At 38.4% G+C, this 27,733-nt stretch overlaps 1 protein-coding gene across 2 annotated transcripts; it reads right to left on the bottom strand.

The window, feature by feature from the left end:
* Positions 1 to 4,554: 4,554 nt before the first annotated feature.
* LOC140137720 (carbohydrate deacetylase-like) lies at positions 4,555 to 27,443 on the bottom strand. 2 transcript variants are annotated; one of them, XM_072159483.1, is made up of 6 exons: positions 27,312 to 27,443; positions 12,606 to 12,801; positions 12,034 to 12,170; positions 10,143 to 10,242; positions 8,425 to 8,602; positions 4,555 to 7,396 (listed from the first exon to the last, which is right to left on the bottom strand). In XM_072159483.1, exons 2-6 carry the CDS (start codon positions 12,799 to 12,801, stop codon positions 7,087 to 7,089), a joined length of 921 nt encoding a protein of 306 aa, XP_072015584.1. In that variant the 5' UTR covers positions 27,312 to 27,443; the 3' UTR covers positions 4,555 to 7,086. The 2 variants fall into 2 exon arrangements, with proteins under 2 accessions (XP_072015584.1, XP_072015583.1); XM_072159482.1 differs by having other exon boundaries at positions 12,606 to 12,818.
* Positions 27,444 to 27,733: the final 290 nt, after the last annotated feature.

A 27,733-nucleotide genomic window follows, 5' to 3' on the forward strand; every position in this document is an offset into this window, starting at 1 on the left:
TCAGAAATGGGTTTGGTGTATGGTATCAATCGGTCTTCCTATTCTCTTTGTTCTTTTGCTCCTGATTATAAACAATTAGTGCTTGAACATAATCCTTCACAGGCAACGATGACAAACTTTGTTACAGATTCCCAACAAACATAAAACTAAAACCTTTATAATCCTAAACAATTCTATAACGTGCTGATAACTATAATTATGTAATTGTGATAAAAAGATTACGAAAACGTGTGCTAAATTGCTTGCACCTGAAAATTTTTGTTTTAAATATGTAAGTTTCTGTTTGTTTTGAAAATGTTATGCAGTATTATTAAATTCACATGTAGAACGTTTTCTACGTTTTCACTCAGTTTTCTACACGCACGGCATGCATGTCCAGACGGGCCGGATACCCCGCCTGATACCCTCCTTTCATGTTTTCGCTTCCGACTGTCATGCGTAGTTTTTTTCCTGGATTGTATTCACCATTTTGCTCTGATCTTTGCCGCGATACGTACCGATGTATGCGCCGCATTTCCGTACATGTATAATGTACGTACATGTATACTCAGGGACCGTGTATACTGAACTTGTTTACAGTCATCAGCGAAACTTAAAGTTATGGGCGGGGCTAAAAAAATTGCCGCCGCAATAACAACAAACAAACAAGTTCGTAGCCGACTGGTTCCTGTAGCGTGTACCGTGTGTAGGAGTTGTAAATCGGCCCCAATGCGGATTTTTTATTTTCAAAATTTTGGGAAATAAGTGTGATTTTACTTTTAATTTAACTTGTCAACATTCACCAAAATTTTCATCTGATTTTGGCAAAATTTAAAGCAAATTCCCATTTTCAACTGTGAAGTACGCCTACATGGTTACTGAGAAATGTATATTATTATTATTATTATTATTATTATTATTATTATTATTATTATTATTAGTGTTATTATTATTATTTTATTATTATTATCAAATATTATTATTATTATTATTATTGTTGTTGTTACATTTCAATTCCGTACAAATGACTGATTAAATGTACCAAAGACATCACAGAAAATCATACTCCTGTATTCTTTGTATTCTGTTTGTTGTATTTTTTATGTAGGCCTATCGCAATATCTGGTATATTTTACCAAAACAGAACTCATTATTTACCATATTTTACTTTACAAAATATATTAGTGGTGTGTTCTATTATTATCTGCCAGTTATAATTTGAATCTTCTCCATTCTTGAGATCATGTCATGTGAGGGGTGACTTCAGGTCAAAAACCAAAAATGAATTTTGTTTATTTCGAAAAGTAAACAGCAAATTGACTTTGCTTTCACATATGTATTGCTACTATCCAGTGCCTGCAGTATATTTTTAGATTCGGGATCAAAGGTCATTAAGGGGTAACATGTTGAAAATATTTATGACCCCAAAGGTCAAAGTTAAGCGGTCAAAGGTCAAACTTTAAGACTGGCATTTCCGGCCCCGGCTAGGTCCAGATCTGTAGCCAGATCTAGTTTCACTTGTTTCGTATTAATTAAGCTTTCATCAAAAACACTATATAATGCTTGTAAACGAGGTTTTACGGTAGGTTATTTGGTATCCAATAAACTTCTTCATCAACCTTTTATTAATAATTGAAAATAAATAAGTAAATGAACAAATAAATAAAATAAAATAAAATAAAATAAATAAACTGGTCAATCAATCAATCAGTCAATAAATCAATAAATAAATGAAGATAATGATGACATTTAAGTATTTATACATGCCAATGAAGAAATAACCATGCTCACCAGCTGAGCAATTGGAATGCAGCATCAAAATCAAGTTTATTACCCAAGTAAAAATGCTTGTGAAAATTTAATTTGCTTGTCAAATGAAACAAAAAAATATCCCTGCTGCTGAAATGGGTTGGTCTTGTGATGTTTCTATTATTCGCTGGATCAGGAGGACCAATCACGAGCGGGCGTGCCTTTGGCCTACAGGCGCCCTTTTGTCCTTCTCAATCAAGTCTTCATTTTATGTTCTTTCTGAATGCCTGACAAGAGATCCAAAATTTTTGGTATGGGCTTGTGTCCTTATTTCTGGGGAAAATGTCTTGAAGGAAACACATTAACACATGAAGTGTTTGCACTTTACTATGATTGATTTTATTATTCCCTATAATAGGCAAAATTACATGACTTTTACATGTAGAATTATGTCAAAATTGTAAATATTATACAGCAAAATTTACTTACAATTGTTGTCTTTATATAATACGATACATTTTACCATTTGCAAGAATATACTATTACAAGTTTTCATTCATAATAATAAATAACTATGAAATCATGATAATAATCACATTAAAAATAGACACATAATTTTGTTTTTAATTTAGATATTTCAGATGTATATTAATTATTATTATGATTTTTAAAAATTGAGAATTGTCTGCTGATTTCAGCTGATGAATCTATTACTATTATGCATTCAATTACCTTAAATTGAATATTTGAATCGTCAATTGCATAGAATTTTTTAATCGACAGGCAATTGTATAAGGTGTGTGGCGGGGCCCACTCGACTTTAGAAGTGACGGGGATGTGCGGACAGCAGTTCGAAAGTAGGGGTCTTTCGGTGAGAGCCTAGACACTGAAAAAGGGGGTCTTTCAGTGAGAAGGCCCAAAGAAAGGGGGTCTTTCTGTGAAACTGGGGATATCTTACCAAAAAGGGGCCATTCAGTGAGACTGGGAAAATTTTGTGTCAAAATATAAAAGTTGATACAAAGTTTTGAAGAAAAATAATGAAAAAGCAGGGTCATATAGTAATAGATTATCATGAGAAATTTTCCCAAAATTTTTTGAAAAAAAGGGTCTTTTGGTGACAGGAAAACAAAAAAGGGGTCATTGGGTGAAAGGGGCTCAATGTGAAAATCAGAAAAAAATGTCTGGCCCCTACCTACCCTATCATTATTAGAAAAATTGTATTGAATTGAAAAAAGGCTGCATGCCTGGTGTTGCCGCTACATGCCTCTCTTCTTGCGCTAATGTGCTCAATGTTTGGACATCATAATCAGAGGGAACTGATCAAGTTCTAATAATTCATATGATGAAGTATTCTGATATACCATATCAACAGACATTCTGGTAAAACTGGTTGAGTTGGGTACAAATCTTCTAAATCTGCAGAATATAATACTAAGAATTTGTTAAAATACAGACAAAATCTACAATATTAAAAATCATTCAATACAATACAATGATTTCAGTGTTATTTGGAATAAAAATATATTGATTAGATTATATATTCGAGTATTATATTGCATATGACAAATTTGGCTGTTTCCATTTAGGTGCAAGATGGAACATGTGTAAACATTACAAATATAGTAAAAAATCAGGTTTTGAAAAAAATTAACCAATTTCATATTAGGCCAAAAAAAAAGTTTTGTCTCTCAAACATTTTGCAAAAAAGCTAGATGCCATGTGCTATTGGGGATTTTAGTTTTTTATAGCACCTACATCAGTGGCGTAGCATCATACATTGTAGGGGCAGGGGGGTGCCCCCAATCCCATAGGAAAATGGCCAAAAATGGCTTATGCCCCCCAATGAAACCCGGTGCCCCCCCCCCCATATGATGACCCATGCTACGCCACTGACCTACATCTATGACAAAACTTATTCCCAGGTACTTAACCACATCAGCTGATGGGAGTATCCCATCATGCATTGAAGTGTATCTGCTTGCTCCATAGCAAATGTATACAATATATTAACAAGAGCCGCTTAGATATTGAGAGCTATGGAGAGGTCATATTTTTGCAAACAAAAGTCTAAGCTTCCCTGATTTAAGCGAGTTATTTAAAGTTGAAGTGAGGGATTTTGTATACATTTTCTATGGCACATTCAGTTCTATTAGTATTATGGTACCACAAAGCATAATGGGATACTCCCTTCAGCTGCTGTGGTACTTAACATGAACAAAAGACTTATCTAATTGCAAAATATAAATTATTATGGATGACAATGTAATTATTTGAACTCTTACACAATGTACACATCAAACATAATACCACAGGGTTCACTACTAGCATATGGCTGTATATGAGGGTTTATGAATTTCATCCATGGTGTTGTCTCTTTAAAGACATTTCTTGTTTAAATTAAAGAGACCAAAGGCAGACACCCTCGATCCACAAAAATATTATTATTTTGGAGATGAGCAACTATATTACTAGGCGGCTGTACAATCATGTATTATTGAAAGACCATTGTAATGTTTTGAGGATGGTGTCTGCCTTTTGTCTAATTGTCAAAAAATTTGCATAATATGCTTTTAGATATAAATCTATGGTATAATTAATCATATGCAGTCAAATATGTGAGTCTTTACTGTTGCACATACTTATGCATGCATGTTTGAGAGACTAACCTTCTTTTTTGGGCCTAAAGCTGGTTTCATACTACCCTGCCGCTTGCCGCTGAGCGGCGTGGTGCACGCGCATTGCAGACAAACGGACACAATCAAGGCTTGTCATTGGTTGAAACGCCCTGCCGCTTGCCGCAGCGGCAAGCGGCAGGAAAGTATGCTGGGGGCATTATACTAGCTTTAAGGTGGGTACAGATCATTCCAACTTGCAATGTACCTCTTCTGATTGCAAGTTAAATTTTCTCAGTGCTATATATATATCACAAATATGTATACCGCATTGTCTCTAATAAACTCCCCATCTTATAAATGCCCCCTGCAATTTTTCAATGAAAAAGTGACCAAAATGCAAAAAATTTCATTATTTCTTTATTTCTATTTTAAAGGGACATTTTGTGATCCACAGCCTCATCCCCACACTTTTCCAAAAAAAAGTTGAGATTTTTACACCATTGGATACCTCTGGCTACATAATGTTTATGTACCAAATATTTCTTGCAGATTAATTTGTTTAGCAAAAATATCGCCAAATTTGAATTTTGTTCTGGTGCACCAGAACAAAATTACAACACATTGTCTATGGAGCAGTGTAATACACATAATCATGCATAACTCGCAAATGCAAAATCGGAATCAACTGAAATTTTGGAAATAAGCTTTTTTCGTGGATATCTACTGAAAAATGTCATAAAAAGAGGATGCTAGGATCACGAAATCCTCCTTTAACCTGGGGTGACCAATCAATGCACTGGCACTGTTCTCCCTTGGTTCCCATGTCTTATGCCATTTTGTGTGAGTAAGCTTAAAACTTGCATCATTTATGTCAGTGTTGGCCGTCACGATCGTTTAAATTGCATCTAGATAAAACCTGTTCTAACTTAAAAAACTTCCGTCCAGTTCATTGCCAAATTATTGCCAAACACTTGCAGATGTAATTTTGTAGTATTTACCGTCATAATAATATCCTGTTCTGTGGACCCGCCATATTGGATTTGAACGGAAACAAACCGGAAGTGAGTGATACTTTGATTTTCGCCACAATTTTAAAGCTTTTTTCACTGAAATTTGCTTCTATAAAACCCCCCTTTCAATTGCACGCCTCCATGGCGTTTATTACAAGGAATACGGTATGCAACTATGCAACATGTATGGACATAGAATCATAAAATTCAATATTTAAATTACAGTCATAGTTAAACTTAAATACTCATTTAAGCCATAACTGGTTACAATAAAAATATATAGCTACTAGTATAGTATAATATGTATTCCTGAAACAAACATAATCCTGTAATAAAAATCCTGACAAAGCAATTACACGTATCATGATGAGTTGCATAATCCAAGTTCATTATTTGGTTCAATGTGAACCATGATTAATTGATAGGTTTTTACAAAACCTCACTCTCTCTCTCTCTTGTCCTCTCTCTTTCCCTCCCTCTCTCTCTCTCTAACAAACATATCATTTCTTTACTTTTACTTCACTTCAATAAGAAAAAGTGGACCGATTTGTCTTCGCATGGGTTAAGTAAAGATGTAAATGGAAGTATAAGAGTTTGATCAATGAGTTGTTGGAATTTAGAGATGGTTGAACCTGTGACATCTGATGAGTTGGAAGTGTTTGTATTGACCATGTTTGCAGAAAGGGTGGAAGAAATGGTAGTTTACTTCATTAAATGAAATTTAAAATCTGTACTTTAATTACAGGAATGTAAGTAACCCTGACGGAAAAATACGGAAAATTGGGAGGAAAGCGCGTAAATTTGGGCTAAAAAGCCCCAAAATGGGCTGAAAATAAAAGAAATTGCGTAAATCTGGACTACAAAAAAACCTGAATTCTGTAAAAATACAGAAAACTTACATCCCTGTAATTAGCATTGGGTTAGATCTTATACTTCCTATTACTGTTTTTGACAATGTTTCCTATGCATTATAATTACAGCCACTACCATGATAATATACATAAACATAATAAAACAAAATCATGTAATCCACCTCTACCCAACCACAATTCTATAGCTATATGCCCGTGTATGGCAATTTGAATTAGACTTTTGCATGGAACCATATTATAAAAAACCCTTTTTAGCAATCCTCAATTCTAAATTATATAGATTTCAAAGGTTGGAACAGAAACTTAAAATACACTTACTGATATTAATTCAGGTTTGTCAAACAAAACCCCAATACAGAAAAAAATACAACAGCACATGCTGTTTAAACTTGATTGACATCACAACATATGGACCGTGATGGCATTATCACTTGTTTTGTTCATAGCGAAGCAAACTACACTGCTTGCAATGAGTAGTACTGTTCTTGAGACCAATTACTTAAAGCACACTATATCTGACCCCACAACCAAGATATTACAGAAATACAAAGATTTGGACAATTAGGGGGCTGCCATTTTCTTGGAAGCAGGGTTCCAAATAATATGTTAGTGACAGAGTCAATTTTTCATGACCCCATCATATCATGGATTCAAATATTGTATGACCCCCCTTCCACACACCCAAAAACATATTCACAAAGGTCAGGAAACATTCCTTGGTTAGAAACCAGCTTTACGTCATTAGTCCAAGATGTTGGTGAACGTCCTCTTCCTCGTCTGCCTTCCATAGCCCCTTGCAAAATTGGTTTTTCTACACCTCCATGTTTCCTGACAATATGGCCAAAGTACATCAATCGTATCTTACTTGACATCTTTATAAGAACCCAAATCCATATTATGTGTGGCAATAACCTTCTTCCAATCTGAACTCCTTAGTACACTCATCTCATACTCCCTGTCCTTAGACTGAGAGAAATCATCCGGTCCACCGCCACATCCGCCATGACCTGGAGAAGTGCAGCATCCTGGATGGGTCATGAGTTCAAAGGTCAGAGGTGAGGTAGTAGTGTCACCATAGAGTTTGTTCTCAGCGGCTGTGAGGGCTTGTTCCAGATGACCAATGGTCATGTGTGAACCCATGGTTGAGGTTCCAAAGAAACCATCAGGGTATCTTTGAAAGAATTAAAGGAGAAGAATAAAATTATGAATGAAAATTTTTTTTAAATGATCAAAAACAGAGAAAAGAAACAGATAAAATCTTCATGTGAAAACACAGTGACATTGTTGCTCTTTATTACATTGTTGTCAGATAATCAAATTTCTACTTTTTGCATGATTGTAATGCCAAGTGGTGTACTAAAATACCATGTGAAAGACTAAGCCTGAAGTTCTTTAATTACAGTAAAATTTAAGTTTTTATATTAAATCCAGAGATCTCTGGTATAATTCAGAGTTTACCGATCGAGTGCATGCTAACACGTTTTGTGAATGTCAGCTCATGTGTAATTGCATCATTGACGTTTAAATTGTGTGCATATCCCTATTCGTCGTACATCTTATAATATACGTCCCAGCTGTGTGATACTCCGTGCAATAATATATGTAATATGATCGGCGTGCTATAATGCATTGTAAGGTATGTAGGTGCTGGAATGAAATAGCAATTTTCTTTGTTTTACCTCATTTGGTTGGCTTGAAATTAAAACGGGACAATTTGATCAGTGAAAATTAACATTTAAATAGAAATCTATTCTTTATGCAAATAAAACATTATTGCTTTAATTTCGATCCAAACAAATGCAGTAAAACAATGAAAATTGCTATTTCATTCCAGCGCCTTATTAGGTCCCCGATCGTATTATCTGCTGGGACGTATAAATAAGACGTAGGACAAAAAGTGATATGCACACAGTTTAACATCACTGATTCAACGATACACTTGAGTTCACATCCACGAGACGTGTTAGCCATTACTCGATCTGTAAATACGGAATAAAACCGGTATAAAATCACATATTATGGTTTTAATACTAGGCCCAGTTTGACTGAACAGATTCAGAACTTGCCACCAACCTTTGCATCTTCTAATTTGCACATGACTCAAATCAACAAGTTTTAAGTGTAAAATAATTGACCCCACTTTTAAAACCAAATTTAAACTTTAGATTTGAATGAATGGTTTAAATTTCTTGAACTCACCTAATATTATATTTCTGAAAAACCATCTTGGCTTCTTCAGCCTGTTGTTCAAATTGTTGAAAGAAATCCATATGTAGTTTGGGAACCCAGTTACTGTTTTTCAGACCATGTTGAATTGGCATTCTGGTCCTTTTAATTCCATATTTGGCAAGAGTTTTGGCAAACACTTCACGTACACCTGTTAATCAAATGATTGAGACATGAATGTCAAAATGGTAGTACAGTAAGGCCAAAAAAAAAGTTGTTTGTTTGTCCTCCACCGCCCGCTCCTCAGATGAAGGCCTGACCAATATTTTTTTTTTCAATTTTTTTTTTTTTTTATAAAAATAAGTAAAATTCAATTTTTTTTCCAGATTTGGAGTATCGCTGGACCTCTTTCATGGTTGAAAATAAAAAAAAGTCCACCAAATCATTAAAATACTATGACATGAACACAAATTATAACTTTAACTGCATATTTTTTTAAGTCACCATGAATGATTGTAGCATTTAGCTCTAGCAAGGTCCAGAAATACGACAAATCCGAAAAAAAAAAAAAAATAAATAAAAAAAAAAACCGCCCGCCCGCACGTCCTCTTTCAAAGCTGTGGAGGACAAACAAACAATAATTTTTTTTGGCCTAAGCCTTACGGTTTAATATCATGGTTAGGGCATTCCATTCATGATCGTGAGGTTTTGTGTTCAAACCCTGTCGGGACCAACGTGATGTGTCCTTGGGCAAGACACTTTACCCTGTTTGTACTACTCCACCCAGGTGTAAAATGTGGAGCTGTTGGGGGATAGTCATACTGGCTGACGAATGGATGTGGTGTATCCTAGTGGCAGCAGAATAAGCACTTTGATATCGGTTTAATCACATCACTAGCTCCAACAAAACCCGGAATAAGTCGCCAGGCATGTTTTGAGTTATAGGCCTTTAAAGATGACATTCCCATAAAAAAAAATCAAATTTTGGAATTTTTAATTTCATGGTATTTGACCTTGGAACTGAGTGGACTTTCAAATCCTTGGAAGTACTTATTAAAAAGAGGTTTATTTAATCAATAATTGACAGTTGAACTATAATAATCTAATTAGCATATTACTTACTACTTGGCAAAAATATCAAGGTATCATTTACAAAATTATCCATCTTGAAAAGTATTGATGCTATTTATATAATTTTGGTATCATTTTGAAGCTTATTGTCCCGTGCTTACATTGTTATTCAAATCATGAAATGTCAAAAATGTGACTTGTTCCTGGTTTTGTTGGAACGGGTCACATATCTAAGGCACTTGGACTATATGAAATGCCTACATAATATACTTTGCTTAGGCCAAAAAAAAAAAAATTGTTTGCTTGTCTTCAGATCACTTTCAGAAGTTGGGACTTATGTCAGAATGCTCAGCCTGGTGCAACTGACCAGGGGGAAACATGCAGGAAATGGTATTTTACAACATCAGACGAAAATATCATCATGACTTTTTGGGAAAATTGTCAAAAAAGCAAATTTCAAAGAAAAAAGTTATATACAAGCAAACAACTGTGTTTTTTGGCCTTATTTATGCATCTGTCCTTGGTTATTACTTAGAGAATATTGGTATTTTGTTTTTACTTTTGTCAAGCATAATCATCAGTGACATCATGATATTATCATCTGTCATCTTATGGGCAACACAAATGCAGACACCATTATTTCAAGCAGAAAAAAACCCTGTGTGGTTTTGTTAACTTACCAGGCAGTACTTGCACATGTTGGTGTCCATCTGCATGAGTGGGTTGGGTTTCCATTAAGGTCTGGAAGCACTCAATCTGAGCTTTTATTTCTTTCTTTACCTGGAAGTTTACAGGGACATTTGTCAATTGAAGGACAAAACAAATCAAACACAGGAATAGATAGAGTATTCAGGAGGTTTTATCTTTTTTTCCTATTTCGGGCACGACAGGTCTGGGGGTCAAGCCCATTCCTCTTAAAAAGGATTTTATAAAAAGATTTTTTAGTGATTTTACCCACAATTTATGGAAACGTTGGAAGGATTACCCCCTTTGGAGTCAGAAAATTTCCCCAGAATGGCCAATAGAGTCATATTTGCCATAATATTTCTTAAATGAAGTATGTACTGCTCACATCATTACAGATGCATTAACTGCACTTCTGTCCCCAACTTTGAACCTTATTGACGCTTCCTTTATTTTGCATACTTGTTGTCATTGCAGACCATGCTTATGAAAAACACAGGGTTGTTGCTAGGATATATTTTAGTGCTGGGTGGCATTTGATGAAAATTTAGCATATTTGGCCATTTTTTTGCCCAAATGGACCAAATTCTTGACCAATACAATAAAATTGTGCAATTTTGGCCTGCGAGTGGTGGGCTCCAGTGCTAAAATTGCAGCTGAGTGGTGGGCTCCAAAACCCACTGTAGCTACAAAAAAAAAAAAAATAACTAGAACATAATTTCGATGATAATCCTAGGAACATCATGAACACTTTTGGCTCCCCCCAATTGCCAAAGTCCAAAGAGGTCCACTTTGTGAGCCCCCCAAAAAAAAAAAACCCAGGTTTTATGCTTTTTTGGTCAAGAAGGTCCAAATTTGGCCATTTGCTAGCATACCAAGTGAAAACATTAGGTTCTTTAAGCTTTCTTGGTCAAAAAATTAAAATATTTTGGGAAAAGGTCCACTTTGGGAAAAAAGGTCAACCTTTCCAAAATTCGCACCCCTCCATACATCCTGGCTTCACCCCCGAGTATTCCACCTATTTTGGTAGAGGTATGTGGCTATGCAAGGTATGCAAGTTCAATTGATTCAAAATGCAGCAAATGTGAGCTTCCTCTAAACATGCTATATGCCAAAATCTCAATAATCAAATTGAAATCAAATTAAAATTTTCTCAATTTTTAATAATGATATACAACAGCTGTGACATTTGATCTACACTATCTCTTTATCCTGAGTTACAATTTATTATTAACCCTCTCCGCACGGGTGTTGACTGCAGGCAAGTTCAAAATTTTCTTTAAAAATTAACAAAATTCAGAATAGTACATTTTCATGACCATAATATGAAAAATGCATTAAAATGAGCACAAACAAGACTGGTATTGACTGAGTGGTTTGCCGAAAACGAGGACACATACAAGATTTTTCACCCTAAACTGTGGACCTACTTCCAACCGAGGACTGTCGAGAAAGACCTCAAATGCATGCTAGATGCTTTAAACGCTATTTGCCTGAAACCGAGGACCACGCGTGTAAAAACTACCGTCCGCAGGGTGATGGCTAAAATTCCTTTTCGTATTAAAAAAAAAAAAAATCCGCCATTTTAGTCCACGGTTAGGCGATGAAAACATCATACACACGTCCTCGGTTAGATAGCAAAACACAATGTCCACGTTTGGAGGCAAACACAGACAGGTGTGTGTGTGTGTGTGTGTGTATAGGTCCAAAATCATTTAGTAATAAACAAAATAATTAATATTTGCCATTTTTGCAATTTACTAAACCTGCAAACCTAAACTCACACATATGGTGATGTTTTGTAAATTGGTATTTTTTCCTAGACACATATATGCTCCTATGTACAACATGGGCACCTTTGCAAAATGATCACTATAATAAACTTACATCACATAAATCAATCTTCCCATCTTGCAATGCTTCTCTAAAACCAAATTTACCCCGGAGGAATCCGTCAGAGTTGATGAGACTGGTATGCTCATTTTTATACACTGGATAACCCTCGGTCAAATTCAGATGTAGTCCTGTATGGAAGACAAAGTGAATACAAGTGAAGACAATATATTATATGGGACAAACACCCAGGACAAACACTATGGAGCTGTGCAATAATAATGGGGCGAATTTTTTTAATGGTAGCTTGTATGCTCCACAGCTCCCTTTTGACAAATCCCCTCCATTTATGATAAGCCAAAACATCTCTGCCCCCTCCACACTTTTGCATTATGAGATACATGTAAATGTCAAAGAAGGTTAATTGTTATGTTCATATAGTTTCAATGCTAGGAGGTGGTTTTGTCCATGCACTCAATGCTCTACAACATTTCACTTTGAAATTTGTACAGAGGGTATAGATAGCACCCCCTATACCAGAAACCGATACCAACTCATTTGCCATGATTTTGTGACTTAACCCCTTTTAGTTCAGAAGTACGTCTAATCTTCATGCAAAACCTTACCCACTGGTATTCCATGTTTTCTAGCAATAGCACAGGCTTGTTCTGCTGCTTCTCCATTCACCAATAACACTACCCCTGTCACAGCACCGTCTAGAAAACACTCAATAATTCCACCATCTCTCTCGGCACTATAACCAAAATCATCTGCAGTAATTATCAGTCTGTGTCTTGGAGCTGAGGGTTTGCACTGGGACATCTTTTGTACTGGGATTTCTGTGTGGAATATTGGAAAAACTGCTGTGAAGTTGTCAGTGTATAGGATGATCAAAAATATGGAAAAATGATATGATTGAGATACCAGCATAATGATTATATCTATATTTAGAACAATATAATTATTAATTTACTGATAGCAGTGTGGGCTACAATTATGAATTGAAAGCATGCCCTTTGGCCATTGCCAATCCATGTACAGTAGTACTGGTCAGTACATTTATTTCTGCAAAATATGATGTGACGTGAAATTAATGCTTTCAAATGTATTCTACTGCATGCAGGGCGTAACCAGACCTGACCTTCCGGGGGGCAAGATTGAAAAATTTCCCAATTTTTGACCAAAAGTTGTATTATTTATGTGCGTATCGCGAGCGGCCTGCCGCGAAGTGACAAACGGGTGGGGTCCAGGGGCCCGCCTTAGGCGCCCCTGGTGGGGTCCAGGGGCAAAGCCCGACGAATCAAGGGGCGAGCCCCTGAAGCTCATGGTTTTGGTATATTAGAAGCTAAAAATCCAGTGTTCAGAGTACAAAATTTCACAATGAAAATAGTATAGATCTTCTTCCCTCTTTCTTTCCCTTTCCTCTTCTCCCTTCCCCTTTCTCTTCTCCTTCCCTTTTTTTCTTCCCTCTTTTTCTTTTCTTCTTTCCCTTTCTCTTCTTCCTCTTTTTCCCCTTTTTCTCTTCTCCTTCCCTTTTTCTTCCCTCTTTTCTCTCCTTCCCCTTTTCCCCTTCCCAATTTGTTGCTCTTCTTCCCAGTTTTTTTTGTGTCCGGGGGCAGCTTGCCCCCGCCCCCCACTGGTTACACCACTGACTGCATGCCACAGTCCATTAGGACTTGTTGATATTTTCTGGGGCTCAACATCAGGGTTGTAGCTATAGAATGTTTAGGGACCGTTCACAAATACTTGTAAGGGGGGCCTGATGCAAAAAGGGGGGGCCCTGAAATTTTGACCCTCCTAGGGGGGGGGGGCCTGAAAAAAATGACCACACTGGAAAAATTAAGTTTATGCTTTTCTATGGGGTTGACCCATAATTTTCATGTCAAAAAGGCGGGACCCTGACATTTTTTAGGTCTGTAAAGGGGGAGCCCCGAAAAATTTCCACAATAATTTTTTTTTGCATCAGGCCCCCTCTTACAAGTGTTTGCAGGGGTGTGATTGGTGCTTTTGAAAAAAACCCCAAGGCAATGAAATTGCTAAGCGGAGCGAGCAAAGCAAGCGGAGCTCTCGCCTGTTGCGGCCGGGGGTCCAGGGGCCCGCTCAAGGGCCCCTGGTGGGGTCCAGGTGGGGGTCGGTGGGGGTCTAGGGGGGGGAAGCCCCCTGAAGCCAGAGGGGTTTTACACACTTGAGCACCACTGGAGATGCAATTTCATGGGGTAAAATGCAAAAATGAGAAACTGTTACAATACTTCACAACATTTATTATCTGCGAATACATACTTCCAGTATCATATCATTCACATACACATGAGAAATTGAATACCTGAGTGGAAGAAGGGCCCAACTCCATCAAAACTGTTTTTGAGATATTAAGGAAAAACTTAATAGTTGGAAAAGTTTTATAGACAGAATGTTTTCATCTTCAGTGGACCTTCAATACATGAATATACAATATTACATACATTCAAAATTAAATATGATGTTTCCATGGCAACGATACAGGTCTTAATACGAACTGGAGTTGGGCCCTTCTTCCACTAATATACTGCAAGTGCCAGTTTTGTAAGCAGATGTGTTATAAATAGAATAGAAAATTGGTAATTATCCATTAATTGCACAAGTAGAAGCATGTCAAGAAAGTTTATTGTAGTAAAAAGCAGATTTCATGGATGAACAAAATTCCTGTTTAACCCAATATTTGTGGAAGAATGGCCCAACTCCATGGAGTTGGGCCTTTCTTCAATGAAAACCATGACTAAGTGTACTTGAAAGACTATTTGGAGAGTTGATTTTGGCTCATCTTTCACACACAAGGAAGAACAATCTGCTGGCAATAAAATGCTGGGTCTAACTCATTTTTGTAAAAAAATGGAGTTGGGCCCTTCTTCCACTCAGGTATTCAATTGCATCACCATTTTTGCACAGTACAGTGTGTCTATAAATCATCCAGTCAGGGTTCTAAGGAATTTTCATTTTAAAATTGGAGATTTTCTCATATCTGGAAACTGAAAATTCGGAAATGTGACATCTCTGTTAAGCATTTAGCTCTTGGTCCAGGGCCACTCCAAAAGCGACAAAAATAAATAAATAAATAAATAAATAAATAAATAATTTTTTTTTTTTTTTGTTTTTTTTTTGAAAAACCGAAATTTTTTTTTTTAATCCCCAAAATCCGGAAAAATCCGGAAAAATCACACCCTGTGTTTGTGAACGGTCCCTTAGTGCCTGGTGGTATTTGAGGATTTTTTCGTGCAATTCACAATTTTATTGAAAATTGCCTAAATTTTGCCAAATTTTGTAATTTTAGTTATAATTATTTATATTATCAGTGGTTGGCTCTAAAATCTGAATCTGAGTGCCGGGCTCTGTCACCCGCCCCTCCCGCCGTAGCTACATCCATACTATGGAAAATGTAATTTAAATCAATGCAAGAATCGCGACTGAACACAATTAATTTCCGTTCCGTGTCTATCGACACAGGTCACAGGATGTCATATCGATCATGTTTAAATACCCGCACTGTGAAATGTGAATAACCCTTAGACACCAGTGGCGTAGATTTCTTTTTGACATGCATGTAGGGGGATGGGGTTGGAAAATTTCTTCAAGTATATTGAATCCACCACCTTTTGGTGACAGAATAAGTTTATCACAAATCCTTTTGCCATATTGAAGCCTGGTGAAATATGGTGCAAAAGTGAGCAAAATTGGCATTTCTACGGCTAAAATGGCCAAATATGAGGTTAATTTGGTCAAAAACCCACATAGAGGTGTCAACTTTGGGGGGAGGATGATTGTATGGACAATCCCCCTGGCAAAATATTGGGGGATTTATCCCACCCCCTGGATCTACGCCTATGTTAGACACCAACCATACGTTGCCAACATTGGCTGGTTTCCAATGGCACTGGGCAAAGGAATATACACCTGCATGCACAGCGTGCTACAGCGGTCGGGGTTTATATGTTTTACGCTGGCGACATTAACAAAACAAACAGAAATCGAGTCAGAATTTGTGAGCAATTGACAATTTTATGTATTTATACTGCAGTAAAAACATTAAAAAAACACATATATTTTGAATATATAGACCAAAATATGATATTGGGAACAAAAAAGCAACCCTATTTTTTTCAGATTTTTGGGTCGGTCAATATTAAGGGCTTAAATTTTGGTTAATTCTGAAAAAAAAAGGCTTAATTTTTGAATCATTTTTTAATGACACCCTTGACTTAAAAATAATAATAATAATTAGCACAAAAACAGGCACAAAAGTACTGCTCCACCCTATTGGTGTACCCAGTTTAAAACGCATGGCCAAAATGCTGATTTTTACACGATTGTAATGTACCAATATAAAATATTAATAACAGCATGTAAGCTACATTGGTACCGATACCAGCAAAAGAACGAGAAGATTTGCCCCAGTGTTCGATTTAGAGGGGTTACGCACAGGATGCATACAAACTAACATTGGTTCTGTGCACATAAAATTTTGCCTGTGTACATGCTAAAGTTTGTGATTCAGTGGTGCATGTAACTTTTATTTTCTAAATTGACCCTCATTTGCCCCTTCCTTTGTCCATTTTTTTTTCATTTCTTCACAAAATGCAAAAAAAAAAATGCAATGGGTGTAGGCTCTTTGTCCATTTTTTTTCTCATAATTCTTCACAAAATGAAAAAAAAATGCAATGGGTATAGTACCCCCCAAATAACTTAAAGTTTTAAACAATAAAGTGGCCAGGGCAATGAACTTGCTGCGCCAGTTGATTCATAGTTGTGTGCCCTTAAGGTGCACTGAGCCTGGAGGGGCTCTCTCTCTCTCTGTCTCTGCACTCGTGGAAGCTACATGTGCCTGGTTGTGATTATCACATTAGATTAATCCCTAATCCTTTTATTGGCGTGGTGACAGCTTGGATTCGAAACCAGTCGATCTCTGAAGTCTCTCAGCTGACCTTCCTGACGAAATTGGTGGTCATCTTGAACCCTAATTGTGTGATCTTTCACAAGACTGTGAGCGACCAGTAAGCTTAAAACAGTAAGCTTAAGCCTGCAAGGCTGCATATTAGCTTTTATTCTGGTTCACATACACGAGTGTAAAAACAATCAGCAATGGCCACAACACATCGTGCGCCGAAGCAATGGCCTCTAACAAAGAACGAAAACTTTGTAGTGTTAACGTGGTTGCGTCTTATAAACCCTGAGCTGCCCCGATTAGTAAAGCAGCGGCACGGTACAGAGCTAAGATCCGCACCTTGGCTTCTATCAAAGCCGAAATTTCTCAAGCTCTGGATTCGCTCCTGGATGAGCTGAGCTCAAACGATGCTGCTCGCAGCATGCGCACTAATAGTCAGCGTAGACCGATGCCTAAATTGAAAGCTAAGAAATCATTTGGTAAATCCTGCCCTCTGTGTGAGCAAGCTGGTCGGCATGACCATGCGCATTTCTTAAGCGAGTGCTCGTACCTCCCTGAAAAGGACAGAAAATACCTGGCCCAAGGCTCGTCAGCTTAACATCCTTGATGATTGTGACAGCGACTCAGATTTAGCATGCGCCTTTGTTGACCAATCTGACCTTAGTGCGCAGCCCAATGTTCAGACAGCGCTGCGAATTCATGTTGATCAGTCTCCTTATGTAGATGCATTCCACAAGCACCATGCGGTCCGCATCACCATTGACAGTGGATCCACTGGTAATCTCATTCGCGAAAACACTGTCCAACGATTAGGATGCCCCATTCATCAGAGTTCGCAGTCTGCCCGTCAAGCTGATGGGTCATCCCCTCTTAAAGTAGTTGGGGAAACAACCTCACCTTTACTCGTGACAGACACTCCTTTGTCTTTAAAGGTCTAGTTGTTAGAGACCTTGACGAAGAAATCCTTGCAGGTATTCCCTTCATGAAATGCAATGATGTCGTAATTAAGCCCTGCTAAGAACCAAATCATCTTGACAGATGGTACAATTATCACTTATGGCGCCAACAAGAGCCCCAAATCCCAGCACACTGTTCGTCGTGCCCATATACTTCGTGGACCTTCTCAAAACACTACCATATGGCCAGGCTCATACGTTGAGGTAAATCTCCCTGCAGACATTGTTGAATCAGATGCTACTTTTGCCATTGAGCCCGTGTTGATACCCCTTTCGGTAGGTTCCTACCGCCCAAACAAGCCTGGCCCAAGCCTGATGTAATCACAAGTATTGCAGGCAGGGTTCGCATTCCCAACAATACTGGTGTGCCACTTGTCATCAGAAAGCATGAACATCTTGGCCAGATACACACTGTTTTTTCACCATCACTAACTTCTAAGCCATCACACACTGCTGCAGCAGCATCAGTCAATGTCCCAAAGCCCAGTTCACCGGTTAACTACTCAGCTGCTGTTGCCCTTGACCCAGATGGTATACTTGGCACTTGTGAGCAATCCAACTTCCGCAGTCTTCTCGATGAGTACGATGAGGTTTTTGACCCTAGTTTCCCAGGTTACAATGGTGCTGTCGGCCCTTTCAAATCTGTGGTTAATATGGGACCGGTCCAACCCCCCCAACGCAAAGGTCGTCTCCCATTGTATGCACAGGATAAACTCCAAGAGTTGCAATCAAAGTTTGATCAGCTTGAAAAAGCAGGCGTCTTTGCTAGACCTGAAGATGTCGGTGTGTGTGTCGAATACCTTAACCCGTCCTTTCTTGTCAAGAAGCCTAATGGAGGCTTTCGTCTGGTTACTGCATTTGCTGATGTCGGTAGATATAGCAAGCCACAACCCTCTCTAATGCCCAATGTGGACTCAACATTGCGTTCAATTGCCAAATGGAAGTATTTGATTGCCACTGACTTGACTAGTGCTTTCTACCAAATCCCTTTATCCCATGAGTCCATGAAATACTGTGGTGTTGCAACTCCCTTTCGTGGGTGCGTGTGTATACACGGTGTGCCATGGGCATGCCAGGTTCTGAAACAGCCCTTGAGGAACGGATGTGGCGTGACCTTGGTGACCTCTGAGAGAAAGGTGTCGTAGCAAAACTCGCTGATGACTTGTACTGTGGTGGTAATACTGTGGATGAACTTGTTGAGAATTGGCGTCAAGTTTTGCAAGCTTTGTCTAAGTCTGGGTTACGTCTTTCTGCTTCCAAAACAGTCATTTACCCCCAAAAGACAGTAATTCTGGGTTGGATTTGGTCAAATGGAACCCTTTGTGCTAGCCCCCATAGCATCGCCACACTTTCCAGCTGCTCGCCTCCAAGCAAAGTTGGTGGCATGCGGTCCTTCATCGGTGCATACAAGGTTCTGGCCCGTGTCATTCAGAATTGTGCCAGTCTGGTAGCCCCATTAGATGATGCTATTGCAGGGCACCAATCAACTGAAGAGCTTACATGGTCTGATAGTCTGCATACTGCTTTTCACAAGGCTCAAGCAGCACTGTCTTCCGCTAGGGCAGTCACACTTCCCCATCCCAATGATCAGCTTTGGATCATTACTGATGGATCCGTGAAGAAACATAGCATTGGGTCGACATTGTATATTTCCCATAATGACAAACTCTTCCTCGCCGGGTTCTTCAGTGCTAAATTGCGTGATCGACAGCCAACATGGTTACCCCTGCGAAATTGAGGCGCTGTCTATTTCTGCCTCCACCAAGCACTTCAGTCCCTATGTTATTCAGTCCAAACACAAGACATGTATCCTCACTGACAGCAAACCTTGTGTTCAGGCATATGAAAAGCTCTGCGGGTGAGTTTTCAGCCAGTCCTCGCGTGTCCACATTCCTCTCCACTGTCAGTCGTTTCCAAGCATCTGTTCGTCATCTTGCAGGATCAGCTAACACCCCCTCAGACTTTGCTAGTCGTAATGCCCCTGACTGCACTGAGCCCACTTGTCAAATATGCTCCTTTATCAAGCGTGAAGAGGAAGCAACTGTCCTTCGTGTTTCCGCACATGACATTCTGTCCGGGAAAGCTAAGCTCCCCTTTGCCAGCACAGCAGCCTGGCATGCTATTCAGCAGGAATGCCCGGATCTACGACGAACAACAAGTCAAAGAAAGCTACATCTGTCAAAGATGTGAAGCGCTATTTGCAGGTTGCATCTATCGCTAGAGATGGCCTACTTGTTGTTCGTCGTGATCAACCATTGTCCCCAACTTCGCGATTGTATTGTTGTTCCCAGACAGGTCTTAAATGGTCTTCTCACTGCCCTGCACATCCAACTTGACCATCCCTCCAAACATCAGCTCAGTTTGGTGACCCAGCGTTACTTTTATGCTCTTGATATGGACAAGGCTATTGATCAAGTGACATCAACTTGTCACCAGTGTGCTTCTCTGTCCAATGCCCCTAAGACATTGATCGAGCAGTCCTCAAGTGACCCTCCCGATGCAGTTGGCATTTCTTTTGCAGCTGATATCCTGAAGCGTAGCCGCCAGCTAGTCCTTGTGCTGCGCGAAACCTCAACGTCCTACACAGCTTCTTGCATTGTCGAGAATGAACAACATGGCACGTTGCGTAATGCCCTGATTCAATTGTGCATTGAACTTCGTCCACTTGATGGCCCCCCTGCAGTCATTCGTACTGACCCAGCACCAGGGTTTGTTCGACTCGCCAATGACAAACTTCTCACACGTTACCATCTATCGGTTGAGATCGGTCGTATTAAAAACAATAACAAGAATCCTGTTGCTGAGAAAGCCATTCGTGAGCTTGAAGATGAGTTGCTCAGACAAGATTCTACAGGTGGTCCGGCTACAGCATTATCACTTGCCATTGCTACTGCAGCCCTTAATACTCGCATCAGATCCCGAGGTCTTTCAGCCTGTGAGATGTGGTTTCAGCGAGACCAGTTTACCAATGAGCAGGTTCCTTTTACTGATTGTCAAATGATTCAGGCCCAGCATGCCTTGCGAAAAGCCAACCACCCACACAGTGCTCATTCAAAGGCCCCATTAGCCTCTGCCTCCCCAGCAGCAGAGTTGGAGGTTGGTGATCTTGTCTACCTCTACTCAGATCGCAAGAAATCTCATGCTAGAGATCGCTACTTAGTCACTACTATCGAAGGCCCATGGTGCAACATCCGCAAATTTGTGGGTTCTCAGCTTCGGAATACTTCTTATCGTATCAAGAAATCTGAATGCTTTAAGGTCCAGTATTATCCTGACCTGGATTCTCGTCCCTTTCCCAAGTCGTCTCCACCCACCGAGGATTCCGAGTTTGTTGAAGTGGTCCCTGAATGTACTCCTCCAGAGCCTCCTTTCATACCTGGCGCGTTGTCCACACCTGCTACTTGTGACCCCCTGCCCAGGAATGCTAATCACTCGCACCCCAGTTCTGAGTCAGATCCTCGCGATCCCTTGCGCGATAGCGGTCATAGCTCCAGCAATACCTCCGGTTTGGTTGCACGCCCTTACCATAAGTCGAGGCTAAATAAGCCTTACCTTAGCCTCAACTTGGCCTTAATATCTTTTGAAGCTAAAAATTAACCTCAACTTAGCCATTGAGGCTAAGAAATTAACCTTATCGGTGACAAGGCTAAGAAATTAACCTCGTCTTAGCCTGAAATGTTTTTTGAGGCTAAGAAATTAACCGCGTCTTGGCCTGCTTTAATTTTGAGGCTAAAAATTAACCTCAACTTATTTTTTAGGCTAATTAGCCTCAAAAATATGGTCACATGACAGGAAGTCAGAGGTCATCAACTGTCAGGGAGCAGACTACAGTATGCTCCTCAGTGAAAAATTAACAGTTAAAAAGGGTATTTTGGGTTTTTTTACTAGTGTCAAGTTGATGGGGAGCATACCAACTATGTCTCTGGAAGAAATGCGGCTTTTCGTAAGTGTCAAAGTCTGTATTTTTATGTTTATTTTTCCTCAGGAAATATGGCCTTTTTGGGGTTGTTGAATTCAGCAGGCATGCTTGCATGCAATTGTAGCCTATACTGTTTGATCATATATACTGCAGTTTGATGTTAGCTGACCCAGGTGAAAATGTGTTAATATGTTGTTGTTGGGGTGTTAGGTTAATATTAATTGATGTGGGGATGCTTGTGGGGAGGGTTATTTAGAGCATTCAAATATGCATGGTGATGACGTGGTGTGCATGCATGTAATGTTTACCCTCGTATTATAGCCTCGAATTATTAGCCTCGTCTTAGTCTCTAAATATTGTGAGGCTTAACTAATTTAAATAATTAGGCTAATTTTCAGGCTAAGGTGAGGCTAAGACGAGGCTAAGGCGAGGCTAGTTATTCTGAGGCTAATATTCCGAGGCTAATATTTTGAGGCTAATAATGCGAGGCTAATTATTTGAGGCTTATCTAATTTACATAATTAGGCTAATTTTCAGGCTAGGCTAAGGCTAAGATAAGGCTAAGACGAGGCTAAGGAAATGAGGCTATTCATGAGGCTTATTTTCTGAGGCTAAGTCGAGGCTTAGATAAGGCCTCAACCTTTGGTAAGGGCAGTCTAATCCATGTACCGGTAACAGCAGTGAGGTTAGTGAAAGTATCCCCCAAGCTAGTATGGTTGGCCCTGAGATCATGCCACCATTGCTCACACAAAGGCGTTCAGCGCCCTCACAAACTTCCTGAGCACCTGAAAGACTATGTGTTAAACTAAATGGACAGGTCACTGTGTACTATGACATTAATCCATCATCGGTGTCCTCCTATATGGTCACTTCATTGAACTTTGAACTGATTTACGTATGTCATTTGGAATTCTAAAAGAAAACTCTGGAACTGACGTTTACTTCTTTGAACTTTGAACCATTTTACATTCATGTTGAATGTCAGTTTGTCATTGCAGACAAAAAGACTCTTGAACTGTTGATGTTATTGACTGTTGGCACATTGCCTATTTTGAGTGTTCTAAACCAACAGTGTCATAAGCTGTTAGATTGGTTTCTGCAAGTCAGTTGTTAGTAGTAGTTGTTTAGTAGTGTTATCCTCACTTCCTTGTGAGGAAAGTGATCCTTTTTTTTTTTCTTTAAAAGACAAAAAGAGAGAAAGAGGTAGTTACGCCAGTTGATTCATAGTTGTGTGCCCTTAAGGTGCACTGAGCCTGGAGGGGCTCTCTCTCTGTCTCTGCACTCGTGGAAGCTACATGTGCCTGGTTGTGATTATCACATTAGATTAATCCCTAATCCTTTTATTGGCGCTGTTCTTTTCGTACTGTACATCCCCCAAACTCACACCTTCAGATGTTGAGGGTAATTCTTAAACACTTGAGAACGTTCCTGCAATCTCATTGGTTCTTACCCGTATGATATGACACGATATCACACGGGTCAGCGTGTGTACATCAACGCGATACGCGTGCTCGCTTTTTGAACCAATCGGGAGGCGCATAGCAACAACGGGACTGATCGATTTTAAGCCCTAGGCAGGTGGTGTATGACGTGCAGTCCCTAAATTCAGTAAATTTTCATCGTCAACCGTGTAATTGAATGGGATTATTTTGAAATTTTAAAACGCTTGAAATATCACAAACAAATAGGCCTATGTTGATAAATAATATAAATACAAGCTAAATCCGTTGGGGTTCGATAATGAACCCCACAAAACTAACCGAGTATATGGAAAATGCCATACGGCCGGGCGGTTTCACGAGTTGCCGGCTCGATCATGTCATCCGCCGCCTGGCCCTAGGCCCGGCCCTAGGTAGTTCCTTGTAAAATGTAGGATTTAATTTGATTACAATTGGTAATAGTATACTTATGATATTTCTATTTGAATTGAAGTTTTTAAGGGCTGGGGTATGAGCGTTTGGACAGTATTTATTTTGGGACATTAGAGCACATCAGACATATCGAATTGCATTCTGAATACGAAGAATGTCATTCTGATATCAAATAATTTTGATTTTTGGAATTGCAATTTAATACACATTTTATGGCAAATCATTAAAATTGATATTTTAAATATTTAACAGTACTTGAAGCAAACTTTATAAATCTGATGATTTATACTTAAAGTGTATGTAGGTGGGATGAAAATCCGACAATCAATTGAAAATTTTGACCTTTCAGTATTGAAGATATGGATTTTTTTTCCCAAAACACCAAAAAAAATTAGGTCTTTTGGGAAAAAATCCATATCTTCAATATGAAAGGTCAAAATTTTCAATTGACCGTCGGCTTTTCCTCCTCCTACATACACTTTAAGAATATATCATTAGATTTATATAATTTACTTCGAGGACTGTTATATCAAAAATTTGAAAAATATCAAATTTTTATAATTTGTCATAAAATTTGTATTCAAAAAATGAAAATTATTTGATATCAGAAAGACATGCTTCGTATTCAGAATGCAATTCGATAGGTCTGAGGTGCTCTCATGTCCCACAAAAAATACTGTCGAAACGCAATAAACGCTCATTTTAGATCCCTTAAGAATGAGAATAAAGGTATTGTTTTTAACCGCTGTCGTGCATCTATATAACATGGGCCACATCATTATTTTTGGCGTAAAATAATGATGTCGCCCGTGATATGAGACGATAGATGCACTCCAGTGGCTAAAACCAATACCTTTATTCTCTAATTCTTGACCGCATTCAACCAAATATAGTTTATTGCACTTCAGGGCATAGGAAAAATATTTCCTGTCTGGGAACTTAAACTATGTTGCTTTAAATTTTCTGTGAAATTCGCGAGCGCCTTGTCGCTTGCCCTTAACGGTTGGGGTCCAGGGGCTCCAAAAGCCGAAAAACTCATGGATTTTAGACTTTTTAAAGTAAGAAATCACCATTCCAAGGCTCTAATTCAGGCATGAGAGTGGGCTTTGATCAAAAAAACTCTGAAATATTATCCATGTGGGTTGAGGAGGCAGAGCCCCTGTGGGGGTCGAGGGGGCAGAGCCCCCAGCAGGGGTTGAGCCCAGGCGATTTTAGCAGATTTAGCACCCCAAAAGAGGCCATTTGTGACATAAAAAATGCATATATCTATGTTAAAGTAATTCTTGACCTGTTTCAGACGTTTTTGAAAAAAATGCTTCCTTCATCCTAAAAAAGTGGTTTTAAATGTTCAATTTCCTATATTTTTGTACATGAGAGGCATTCTTCAAAGTTTTTTCTTTGCCTAATAACATGGCCTACATGGCCGAAATTGATATATTTAATGCACAATATAAAAACGATGATTCATAAAATTGTTGACATCCCACTGTTCAGGTATGTGGGAGGGGCCCCCATGCGGGGGGGGGGGGACTAATGTGCATGAAGAATGTATTGTAAAGAGTAATCAGTAATGTGTAAAATACCTTACATTTTATGCTCTACTACATGTATACATACAACAATGAACAAGAGTTGAGTGTTGGACTTCCTCATCTTCAGAATTATCTTGTGGGATGCATTTCCGACATGGTCAAGTAATTATAGCATAAATTTTAATAACATGTTTTTCCTGGCCTTACACAAACTCTAACCCATCTCACAAACCTTACTATAAATATACAAACCCAACCAAGCCTAACACCCTTGCCCAACCCCCAAAAGAGAATTAGGGGTGAAATTGATTTCACCCCAAAATCGGACCTACATGTATGTAATTACTTTAATTAGCCTCATCTCATCAAAATAGCTATTTTTATGGCTTATTATAGGAAGGAGAAAGCTTTCACATAATTTTGGAAATTTTTTTAAAAAAATCTAATAAAAATCTAAAAAAAAAAAAAAAAAATACATTTAAGTGCATAAGCTTTTTTCTTCAGGGTAAGAATTTTTTTCTTGCATGCAACACCCTTTTTCTTGCAGGTTAGAAATTAGACAAATAGGTCCATGCATGCATTTTGTATATGATGGCCTATTTATCAAATTTCCAACCTGCAAGAAATAAACTGTTGCATGTAAGAAAAAAATTCTTACCCAGAAAAAAAAGCTTTTGCACTTAAATTTTTTTTTTGTATTTCCAGAATTTTAGAAATTTTTTCAAATTTCCAAAATTATGTGAAAGGTTTCTCTTTTGTTAGCAATAAAAATAACAATTTCCATGAAAATTAAAATGAGGCCAATTTAAAGTAATTAAAACGTTATAAACACATTCATGCAATGCATTTAAAAACATTAAATATTGCTCAGATTTTCTGTCATTTTCAGGTGAAATCATTTTCTACCTAATTCCCTTTGGGGGTAAGGGCAAGGGTTTTGGGTTATATGTATGTTAAAGGTTAGTTGGGCTTGGGTGGTTAGAATACATGCAGTACGGTTTGTGGGTGTGTAGGAAAAGATGTCAAAAAAACTTAGAAAAATTAAAATTTTTTTTTTTTTTCTTAATTTTTTTTTTTCTTTGACCTCCAATTTTTTTTCTGGGAACGGCGCGGCCGCGTTACCGCGGATTTCGAGGGCCTGTAATGCACTTATTGGCAATGGAGAGCTGAAGATATCAGCAACTTTTGACTGATTTATTTTCCCATCTATTACAGTTTTACCAATGGCAATTTCTTTCCCTTGTATCAAGTCATGTGCCAGATCTTTCATTCTTTGACTGTGCAAGATAAATTCTGTTTCTTACACAATTGTAATTTACTTTCCATTTTGTCAAAATCCGAGATTTTGAATAAAGCCCAGAAACAGTCTTTTAGTTATTGCAATGGAAATATTAGTTCAACGTGTGTACACCCAATGTTCAAACACAGTATGTACATGTACATGTACATGGCATGCAAGATACACAGATCAAAGGACCGTACTAGCACAACCAACGGAGTGACACGCATTGGCAGCTATTGGCGACATTACTTGGCGCTGGATTAGACTGCGGAACTCAGTCTTCAATGATAGTCATTCATTTATCTATTGGTCGTTATATGACTATCATTTGAGGACCGAGTTCTTATGATACATCCTCCGGGAAGCATGCAGACAATGGGATTATTGGCAGAGGTTAACTTTTGAATTCTTTCATGACCACTGAAGCATATATGTCAAGCCTGTCAATTGAAAGACCACATGTGTCACTCGCCACAAAAGAATGTCAAAGGTAAATTCCTGAATTTCTTTGCATAAGTTAATAGTACCTCGTCCTCGTTAATTGCTTCGCTTCAAAATTTAAAAAGCCTAAAACTTAAAAGAGGATAAATGAGTACCTTATGACAGTAAAAGCTAACATTTTATGAAAAAGAAATTTCAAAGATTTCAAAGATATTCACATTTAAATTATATCATGCTTTCAATTTGATTTGTCATTGTTTGTATAAATGTGCAAACTGCAAGTTGTACGTGCAATGTAGTGAATGTTGAATGGCAATGTCAAAATACTCAAATGATCATTCATGAATCCACAATTTAGGATATTGCATGTCGGATTATGATCATGATCATGATTAAAATACATGAATGGGACTTACCACTTCATGTGTTACATGAACAACATTGGTAGATCATACCCCGGGATCATACTTCAGTGTAAAAAACTTGAAAAACCCGAGAAGCTGATGCCCATGTGTCATGATGTTCAGCAGTGTGTTGTCCTGGCCTTGATGTTGTTTATCAATTATCTGTTTATCAGCTGCTATCGACAGGTCAAAGGTTGATGTATGATAGAGTTTATACCTCGTGATTAGCGACCACTATTGACCAATGAAATAAAGCGCTTTTCGCAACTTAGTGCTAACTCTCTTATCTCATTGGTCAAAAATCAATCGCTCATTATTTAGCGACTGACTGAGTGTATTAACCACGATCCTTGCAAGCAATGTGGATGCAAGGAAGAAGAAGAGTTTTCTCCGTTTTTTACGGAATGTATTCGCCGTAACAGCATAACACAGCG

This window comes from Amphiura filiformis, chromosome 17, assembly GCF_039555335.1.
Source record: "Amphiura filiformis chromosome 17, Afil_fr2py, whole genome shotgun sequence".
Lineage (NCBI taxonomy): Eukaryota > Metazoa > Echinodermata > Ophiuroidea > Amphilepidida > Amphiuridae > Amphiura > Amphiura filiformis.

Bases quoted from the DNA above. Each gene is read 5' to 3' on its own strand.
- LOC140137720 (XM_072159483.1), bottom strand. From the start codon at position 12,801: ATGTCCCAGTGCAAACCCTCAGCTCCAAGACACAGACTGATAATTACT. The intron at 8,603-10,142 runs GTAAGTTAACAA...TTTGATTAACAG, and splicing joins ACATGTGCAAGTACTGCCTG to GTGTACGTGAAGTGTTTGCC. The intron at 7,397-8,424 runs GTGAGTTCAAGA...ATTCTTTCAAAG, and splicing joins TTTCAGAAATATAATATTAG to ATACCCTGATGGTTTCTTTG.